Source organism: Podarcis bocagei, assembly GCF_964188305.1.
Source record: "Podarcis bocagei genome assembly, chromosome: 7".
In the NCBI taxonomy this organism is placed as follows: domain Eukaryota; kingdom Metazoa; phylum Chordata; class Lepidosauria; order Squamata; family Lacertidae; genus Podarcis; species Podarcis bocagei.
Genome location: NC_138132.1, coordinates 48,299,345 through 48,309,469, shown reverse-complemented (window position 1 = coordinate 48,309,469; position 10,125 = coordinate 48,299,345). Strand labels below are relative to the sequence as shown.

Below are 10,125 nucleotides of genomic sequence, written 5' to 3'. Positions count from 1 at the left end.
TGCGCCCCGCCCCTTCCGACGAAGAGCCGGGCGGGCGCCACGTTAGGCGACCCCCGCCCCCGACTCGTGCAGCTGCTGGAAACAGGGAGTACTTCCTCAGGCGAGTCCATGCGCGGCTGTTGCAAACCCCAGGACGTGACCCTCGGGGAGCTGGCGCCCCGCTGCAGTTTTGCTTCGAAGGATTCGAAGTGCCTTGCTGCATCAGAGATGGAAGATCCACCTGGTCCCTGTTTCCTAGAGCACCCAGCGGCCCGCAGCCACGGTCACCTCCACACGGTACATTTAAAACACGCTTGTACCACTTTAACAGTCTTGAATTCCCGCAAAGAATCCTTGGAACTGTGATTACAAGGGTACAGGCTTTGCAGAGCTTCCGTTCCCAGCATAGCTGCCAACTCCCAGGGTGCCCAAGCACCCACAAAATTCCCCATGAAGGGGCCGGGCACCCACAAATTTTGGTGCCAGGGCCATGCACACTGCATGGCACCCACAGCCCTGGGACCCATGGTCAGGGGGCTAAGCTGACACTCCTGGTTCCCAGCACCCCACACAAATGACACTTCCCAGGATTAGCAGTGACTCTTGAAGTGGTTTTTAAGAGTGTGTTTTACCATATGGTGAGGATGTGATATAGATGACTCTGAATGTTCACAAGCAGCCCTTTCTCACCAGTCACACCCTGTTGGCAGCAAAAATAACAATGGCATGAAGACTTAGTTTGGGCTGGGTATGCGGATGAGACTTACCTCTACCTCTTATTTAAAGCAGATCCAGTGAAGGCGGTGAATGTCCTATTGGAGACGGTTGGAGGATGGATGGCGTCTAACGGTTTGAGGTTGAATTCCAACAAGACAGAAGTATTGTTACTCGGGGGCAGGGAGGGCAGAGACATATGAAGGCAGCGCTGTATATAGGGAAGCTTTTTAAGGCTTAATGTTTTACAATGTATTTATATACAGTGGTACCTCGGGTTAAGAACATAATTCGTTCTGGAGGTCTGTTCTTAACCTAAAACTGTTCTTAACCTGAAGCACCACTTTAGCTAATGGAGCCTCCTGCTGCTGCTGTGTTGCCAGAGCACAATTTCTGTTCTCATCCTGAAGCAAAGTTCTTAACCCTAGGTAATATTTCTGGGTTAGCGGAGTCTGTAACCTGAAGCATATGTAACCTGAAGCATATGTAACCCGAGGTACCACTGTATGCTGGAAGCTGCCCAGAGTGGCTGGGGTAATCCAGTCAGATGGGCAGGGTCCGACTACTACTACTATTAATGATGTAAGTTTTTATAGACGCCACTGAATGCATGATGGCAGGTATCATGCATCTGAAGAAGCAGGCTCCAGTAATTCATGAAACCATGACATCATAAGTCCATTTGTCTTTACATTTACCTTACTTCCCTTTAAGCTAACAGCAGATTGTCATTCTGTCCAAAGTAGGAAGGAACTATGATGAGTTTTAACTATGGTTGAGCGAAACAAACCAGGATCAGCAATAATGGTTTGATCTTGGGTTGTTTGGCCAAAACAGAATATAAGGAAATGACATGGTGCCTCCTGTGAAGGTTAGGCTGAGATTGAGTGACTGGCCTGTGGTCACCCACTAATGGCTTGTGTCTAGCACTGTATACTTAACTGTCTCCTTGACTGGCTACAGTGTTGCTCTTTGCGCTTGTGCTGTTGGTTTTTAGGAATCTGCTTGCTTCCACTGAGCTCTATGTGTTGGTGGTCATGTGTCAATTGGACACATGCAGAATGGTCGCCGCCTGTATATACAGACACTCTTACAGGCAAACAGGGAGTTGCCTGGAAAGCACACAATGCAAGAGGCATGGGGAACCTCTACTCTGTTGGCTAAATAGGGTTCAGCAGAAGTCCTAAATGCCCGTTGGAGGATGTAGGGAACTCAGAAAATAGCATGCAGGTCAAATCCTGGTCCCCACCCCTGCATTACAAAAAGTTCACGACTTTCCAATATTCTCTCAGGAAAAATAAACTTACATTGCAATCCTATGTATGTTTACTCAAAAATAAAACCCTTCAGTGCAACCCACCCTTGCACTTTTTTAGGGGAATTGGGAGTGTGCTCAACAATATACAGTACACTTATGATTCAGTATTATTACAGGTAAAGCTTTTTTTTTAATTAAAAACATTAACACAAACCAGTTCATAAAGCTACATCTGATAATAATTTGAAATGTAATGTTGGTTAGAATTGGTATTCCATAAAATTCACAGGATTATTCTTAATTCAAGATGGCTCATACAGGTGAATAGGTAAACAAGTTTAGAAAAGTAGTACATGAGAATACTATATATTAACATTCATAAATATGTTTCTTCTAATCTAAGAGCACAAAAACGTTTTCAGAACCCTGCTCACTTTCCTGGGAGAGTTAAGCTTCTACTTTAAAATCTCTCTTTGAAATCAATTTGACTTTCGTTACATGCTCTTCAGATTTAGAAAAATATAAATAAAATTTGGCACGAGCAGCCTATTGTTCATTGATCATTCTAATTGTTAATATCATCCCCCGCTGGTGCTCCTTGGTTAAATGTAATCTTCCTCAAAAGAAAAGCAGCATCTATTATGCAGAGAGCACACAGGATCAGACAAAACACCTGCAAATGAAAAGAAAGTAGTTCAGATGCCAGTAAAATGTTCTGGGCATTATTCTTTATTGAATCACAGCAACAGCCTGTGCCTAGTTTACAGCATCTGCCACAGCTCATCAAAGAGTCCTGTCCTGTGAATTTCAATTTTGATGTTTAATTTGTGATAGATGAAAAAAACTGAATTCTTTTTATCTTGTGTTCCATAAAGTAATCTCTGCTCCAACGTTTTTGGGGAAATTGTCTCCGGTTTGACCTTGCTTGACTTCTATCAGTTGTATTCTTCCAGTAGGCTCCAATACTTACTCATCTCAATAGGCTACTCTGACCATGGTAAAATAGGGATACAGTACAGTCATACCTCTTGTTACGTTTGCATCATGATACGTTTTTTCAGGTTGCATCCCACGGCGACCCGGAAGTACTGGAAAGGGTTACTTCCGGGTTTCGCCACTCATGCATGTGCAGAAGCGCAAAATGAGGTCATGCGCATGTGCAGAAGCGGCGAATTGCGACCCGTGGGTGCGCAGACTGCGTTCCTTTCAGGTTGCGAACGAGGCTCCAGAATGGATCCCGTTCGCAACCAGAGGTATCACTGTAGTTGCACCTTAGACAAATGGGGATGGTGAAGAAGGATAACATACCTACTTTAACAGAACTGATTGGGCACCATTGCACTTGGCAAGTCTGGATGTAAATTATATTCTTCTCTTTCATATAAGAAACGTGATATGAACTGGTATGCCATTGCTCCATTTTAATGCAGAAAATACTATTATTGGCTCCACTGGCAGAATAACAACTCACTGAATGAAATTATTAACTTTTGCAGAATTCCATTGATTTCACTGTTACTTGCGCCAAACTAGATGTAATTCCATTCACGCAATTAGAAACACACTGATATTTTTCTTTAAGAGTAAAAAGCAGGTGTGGGAGGTCCAATCATGATTCTGGCCTGGGATAGGAGACTCAAATGCTTCACTATAGTCCTGATTTAGATCTGTCCTAACCAGCTATTTGTATTAGGAGAAAAGTTCTCACCAATGGCTGGAGTCAGAACACAGAGTGCATTCAGATATGGGGATTATTGGGTTGGTTTTCCTGATTATGATGCTAGCACTTCTGTTCCAGTAAGAACAAGAACATTCTTTTTACACTACATTATGGAACTGTGGTTTTTTGATCAAGAGACACCACCATGACACCAGTGAATGATATGCTATCAGCCCCCACCCTTTATGCACATGCACTCCCTCCCTCCCTCCCTCCCTCCCCCCCCCCCGATTCACCCATGAAAATGCCTGGACAGACATTTTGGAATATATGCTGGAATACCACCCCAAAATTTGTGACATGACTAGTGGCCAGGATGCTGCCCAAAATTCCACCCCACAATTTTCCAGGTCAAACAGTGTTGCAAATGGAAACAATTAACATGGAAATGAGCAGATTTTGCTAAATTTCCAAAACTGGCTTGTATATTGTGTGAAAGATCACATAAAAGCAAACATTATCAAGTAAAAATAAAAAAAATTCCTTCCTGTAGCACCTTAAAGACCAACTAAGTTAGTTCTTGGTATAAGCTTTCGTGTGCATGCACACTTCTTCAGATACACATGTGTATCTGAAGAAGTGTGCATGCACACGAAAGCTTATACCAAGAACTAACTTAGTTGGTCTTTAAGGTGCTACAGGAAGGTATTTTTTTTATTTTGACTATGGCAGACCAACACGGCTACCTATCTGTAACTGGAATTATCAAGTAAGTAAATGTCAGAAAAAATTATTAAAATAGTATCTGAAAGCAGTCATAATTTTGCAAGCCATGGTCTACCAAGCTGGGAATGTCACATCTGAAAGGCTCCTCTGGTTTTCATTTCTATGTGACAATACTATCCAGACTCTCTTACTTACCCCTCCAACCAAAGTTTCAACTACGGTTTTTATTACTGTTGCACACAGTCCCACAATGAAGAGAAACAGCGCCCCCACCAGGGAGTTGAAAGCATCCTGAAAAATATAGCAAATAACATGGCTTAATGCAGTGTTTCCCAACCTTTTTTGGGCAAAGGCACACTTGTTTGATGAAAAAAATCTCGAGGCACACCACCATTACAGCCCCGTGACGTCAGCGCGCAGCGTCACGCCGGGAGGGACGCACGAAAGTGTAAGTTTCAATTTTTTTCCCTCCCCCTTGCCGGGGAACCTCCAAGCTTTGGGGGTGGGGGGGAGGAGGCAGCAAAGCGAGGCAGGAAGGAGAGCGCGGCTTGGCTGGGTGAGCTTTGGCAGGGGCAGGGAATGAGAGCCGCGAGGCGGGCGCTGCGGATGGAGGCGCTGCCCGCCGAGCTCGCAGGCAGCCAGGCAGGCAGACGGCGAGAGCCCCGCGCTGGGTGGCCTCTCCTCGCCGCCGCCGCCCCGCCTCTCGCCGCCCGACTCGCTCGCCTCCCTCCAGGCAACATCTCGCGGCACACCAGGCAACATCTCGCGGCACACTAGTGTGCCGCGGAACAGTGGTTGGGAAACACTGGCTTAATGTTGACTCCAGGACCAGGCATTTTGCTACCTGAGGTTGTGTAGTCAATGGCATCCTGTAAGCCAGGGTGCATAGTACATACGTGAGGCCAGCAAAGTTATTTTGGCACCCAAGATACAGGGATATTTATATATTATCAAAACATCTAGACTGTTCCTTATTTACAAAAAAGAATCATGCAGCAGTTACCAAAATATAATAGAACAACACATTATGCAAAGAAACAATTAAAAAACTAAAATTATCAGTTAGGTATAAGACCATCACATGTAACTGCAGTATTTCAACACTTCCTCAGACCTTGAATAGCCTAGATTGCAATCACCATATGCCCAGGAGAAGACACACGTTTTAACCTGGTGCCAAATCCCATCAAAGTTGGGGCATTCCAAGGGGGTTAGAATTACAGAGTCTGAGTACCATCCCAAAGAAGGCTCAACCACATCACCACCTGGTGTGCAACAGGCTCAGTTTCCCCTTTCTGCTTACCACTCTCTCATCTTTTGACCCCATTTCTCTGCTCTCTTTTTCTGTAATTCCCCCCCCCCCCAGGTTTACCTTTGTTTACTGAGAAAAAAAATGGATTTTTTTTTTTGCAGGGGGAATAATTTAAACTTTTTAATTATAGTTTAATCTGACTGGTGCCAATCTTAAATATACGTATTCAATTCAAATAATCCTATGTTGGACAGCAACGAAGACTTCTATGGCAAATCTACATTATTTTAATCATTTTATGCTCTCTCAAAAGATGAGTACAAAGAGATAGACATCCTAATCCAAGCAACAGTGACACCAAGTGGCCTTCTCTCAGTAGTGCTGTCTCAGTAGAGTTCAAAGTTCATTGTTTTCAAAAAATAAAAATAAAAAAAATCCCCAAGTGAACCGCTCATCAGATTCTAATCTGCACGTTCAGGGTCAAATTAGACATTACATGGGAGATCCATGATCAGGGATTTTGTTATTTAATAGAATCATAGAATTGTTGAGTTGGAAGGGACCTTAAGGGTCATCTAGTCCAACCCCCTACCTAGTAGTGGGTGAGTGAACCATCTGCCATGTTAAATTCCCAGCAGTGGCCCACAGTGGTACTATATGAGAAACTTAAAATAGCAGATAGTTCACAGTCATAGCTTGCAGATTGTGATGATGGTGCTGATAAACCCACAGACATTGGGAAAGACCCCTGGATGGGACTTTGCCAGAACATCCCTTGAATCTGGAAATGGCTGTATCCAGGATTTTTGTTGGGAGGGCAGGACTAAGTTGGGGGACAGGACTTTTGTTGGTGGTGCAGAACCGATGTTATTGGTCAGTTAAGTATGTATTATTTTACTTTATCAAACACAATCAAGCAATCTATCATTTCTCTGCTGCATATTCTGTTGTAGGTTACAGAACCTTGTGTTTCTTAACTAAGTTAACAATACTGAACCATATGGTTGGTGGGGGGCAAGTAGGATAGTTAAAGGCACAATATTCACTTTTGTAATATATGACACTGTAAACATGTTGCCTCAAACAAAAAAGGGTGGTGAACTATTATTGATTAGAATAAGATGCACAAAATAAAATAACAAGCTTAGATTTTAACTTCACACACTCTTCTTCAGCACTTAGTGATTGCACCACCAAGCAATCATTTGCATTTACGCGATTTAAATTGCTATTGCAATTTAAACTGCACATAGTTTTCCTATCATATGGACTTCACCTGCAATACAAACAGATGTGAGGGCCATTTCACACATTTCAGATGGTGAAGGTATGATCAATTGGGAGGTACTGCCTCTATTTGCTCCCTGGTAGTGTAATTCTGTTTGCAAACACGCATTTGTAGCATTCATGCTTTACATTTTTAAGTATATGCTTAAAATGTCTTATCGGCATGCAGTGCAATCCTATGCATGGAATTAATCACAGAGTGTTCAGTGGAACTTACTTTTTTGCAAATGTGTCTTTAGGATTTCAGCCTGGGAGATATACATGTGTGAATCACCTACATCCAAATATAATACTCTATGTGAAAGAGATCTGTTTGAACCTAATCTCTGTTTCAACAACATAATCGAATACATCCCCAAGGTATGCTAAGTACTTCCTTCCCTGCCATAGGAGGCAGAAAGAGAGCAAAACAATAGGTTGTAGCCAACTTTAGTTCTAGGTAACTTAGCGTTAATTTCAACGGGTCTGTTCTGAGCAGTGATGCTCGAACCCAGATCTATCGCTGATTCCCCTAAGGCCACATCTCTGTCCTCAGAAGGCCGGGGGGGGGGGAGGGAACACCCCCAGAGTTCCCCAAAATAATACTTAAAAACCACCTCTATATATGTACTCTTCAGTTCAATTTGTTTTTAAATTGAATTAACTGCATTAAAAATAAACAAACAATTAAAAGGACTGAAAATATAACATTTTGTTGTTTCTTATTTTGCTGTACGGTATTCAATAGTGTAGCTTTTTTTTTTGTCTGAATGTTAATAACTGTCTTGTATTGTGGTAATAAGGACAGGTGGGAGGAGGATGCTCCCTACTCCCAACAGTTGTTTTGGAAATGGAAGGGCGGAAGTTTGAAATACCAGCACAATTCCTGCCGTTTGGTTTTGTACTTTTGCAAGGCATGTATACACAACAATAATTTGTGCACATTAATACTTACAGCCAAGGGCCAAAATAAGAAATTCAGCTTTTTTTGCAGATTCAGCAGATATAGTAAAAAGAATAATAAAGTAATGACAAATTCAATGATCACGAGTGTTAAAAATGCTTCATGCGATCTGTTAACTGCAAAACAGATGATTGCCATAAAAGCTACAAGCTGCAAGAAAGAAAGACAGAATATTGACTTAGGATCATACATACATACATAGTCATACTACAAATATTCCAATGTTGCAAAACTATTTACATAGGATGCTGTCATATAGTCAGACCACTGGTTCATCTTGTTCAGTATTGTTTGCCACAATGGCTGGCAGTGACTTTCCAGGGTTTTAGGCAGTTGTTCTATCCCTGAGCTATTACCTTCAAGTTACTAAAATAATCACACCCAAATTTTAAAATACTACCGTAATTTATAAATTTAAAATTTGGTATTTGTTCAATCAATGTTTTATTTGGAAACACTGGATCTACATTGTGTCTTTAAAATGGGCCTGAATACAACTTGCCTTCCCTATGATTCAAAGATCTGGAGGTGTACTGTTTTCTTCCCCCCCTCAAAACAAGAGACTAAGGAGGTGCCTTCTATACATGGGTCCCCAAAGAAGTGTGCATGTGTGTGCACTGAAGAACACAAACAGCTGCCATATGGTTTTGAACGCTACTTTTGTCATGTGGCAAAAACCTCAGACTAGATGCAGCTATTTAGAAAACAAAAACGCCAAACATATTCAGTGAATTCACTTATCATCTAGTTTGCCCCAAAGAATTAAATAATCATAATAAGGCACGCACAAACACATATATTCTAATAGTCAGATAAGAGAGAACGTATGTGTTATTCCAGTTTATATCTGTATTGGATTTGATACTCTGTTTACATACAAAGGCATTTTCAAACATCTTTTAATTTTCATATAAGCAATAATTGGTGCTGGTCTTCTTGTTCTGAAACCGCTCTGAGATATTTTATGAGAAGCGATTCATACATGGAAATAAATAAATATCTGGCAACACTTGTATTGTAACACCAGAACACCAGAAAGCTACTCCAAAGCAGGTCCTATTTGAGTTTAACAGGGTGACATCCAGAGAAGTGGAAATAGATGGCTGGATACAAGAGGCAAAAATCAGCATTGCTGAAATTTTCCAGTTCCTTTAAAAATGACAAACGTGGAACGCTTCTTGCTCCAGCTGTACAGTGTAAGAGAAGAGCTGGAAAGCAACACTAAAACAAAGTTAAATGTTTTGAAGGTTCACTTAAACTAAGGCACACAGACACAGGGCAGAGTGGCATCGCTTGACAGAAGTCACCTCATTGGTGTGAACCAACTTGTCAACATCCATATCAATATGCAAGTAGCACACTCACCACCTCAGAGAACCGCCCAGGGTATAGGGCAGTATATAAATTCCAATAATAATAATAATTATAATAATATATGTGCTCTCACACAAAATACAGCAATTTGTTTACCGGGCACTTAATTTGTAAATAGAAGAGGCAAAGATGCCAGGGATCTGGAAACATTACCCTCCACGCCCCCCTCCCAAAACTTAGAATCGTAGGGTTTAAAGTGAATGCGCTCTGCACAAGCTCAGAGGCAGCCTCCACCTCTGTTCTTGCTTCACTGTTGAGCCCCTGAGGTAACAAAGAGACTGCAGGGAGGCACATATGAAGACCCACCACCACACGCCAAGGCTTTAAAAACTTCTTTAAAAAATTTTAAATCTAACCTCAGCTCCCCCCCTCCCCCTCCCCTCCGCCTGGCTTCATACCATGCGGGCAATCTTGAGGCCTCCCCTCACGGAGTGCAGGAAAAGGTAGTTCACTTCCACCATGGTCACATCTGAGGAGAAGCAGAAGCGCCGGGCGGGCGGGCGGTGCCGGAAAGAGCGCCGGTTGGGCTGTGGCGCGCCCGCGAGCCCCAAGCTACGCTGCCGACGGAAGGCCCCGCTGCGGTTGCTGGGCTGAGCCGCTGGCTTAGTTCCTCTCGCTCCGCCTGACCCACCTCGCAGGGGTGTTGCGGCGAGGATCAAAAATGGAGGCAGGGGGACCAGGGAGAGAGGGGATCCATGAATCGGGAGTAATGCTACGTCACAGGGAGTGTGGGCATTTACAAGCATGGTTTTTTTAAAAAAAATAAGGGCGCAATGGTATCATCTTATTTCAATGCCCTGTTGTTATCTTTTCATTCAGCAGCATAACAGCCCAATTTAAATTCAGTTTCAATTCTTATTTATTCTGTTTATGTACCGCCCTTCACCCGAAAATCACAGGGCGGTTGACAACATGAAATGTTTAACACGGCT

At 42.7% G+C, this 10,125-nt stretch overlaps 1 protein-coding gene across 1 annotated transcript; it reads right to left on the bottom strand.

Annotated features, from left to right (window-relative positions):
* Positions 1-2,118: 2,118 nt before the first annotated feature.
* On the bottom strand, positions 2,119-9,879 carry LOC308591778 (chemokine-like factor). The gene is made up of 4 exons (XM_081202728.1): positions 9,592-9,879; positions 7,811-7,969; positions 4,533-4,628; positions 2,119-2,624 (listed from the first exon to the last, which is right to left on the bottom strand). Exons 1-4 carry the CDS (start codon positions 9,652-9,654, stop codon positions 2,517-2,519), a joined length of 426 nt encoding a protein of 141 aa, XP_081058854.1. The 5' UTR covers positions 9,655-9,879; the 3' UTR covers positions 2,119-2,516.
* Between the last annotated feature and the right edge of the window lie 246 nt (positions 9,880-10,125).

What these genes read in the sequence shown, in the direction of transcription:
- LOC308591778 (XM_081202728.1), bottom strand. Translation starts at nt 9,654, where the DNA reads ATGGTGGAAGTGAACTACCTTTTCCTGCACTCCGTGAGGGGAGGCCTC. An exon ending in TCTTATTTTGGCCCTTGGCT is followed by an intron (nt 4,629 to 7,810) that starts GTAAGTATTAAT and finishes TATATTTTTCAG; the next exon opens with GATGCTTTCAACTCCCTGGT. An exon ending in TTGAAACTTTGGTTGGAGGG is followed by an intron (nt 2,625 to 4,532) that starts GTAAGTAAGAGA and finishes TTTCATTTGCAG; the next exon opens with GTGTTTTGTCTGATCCTGTG.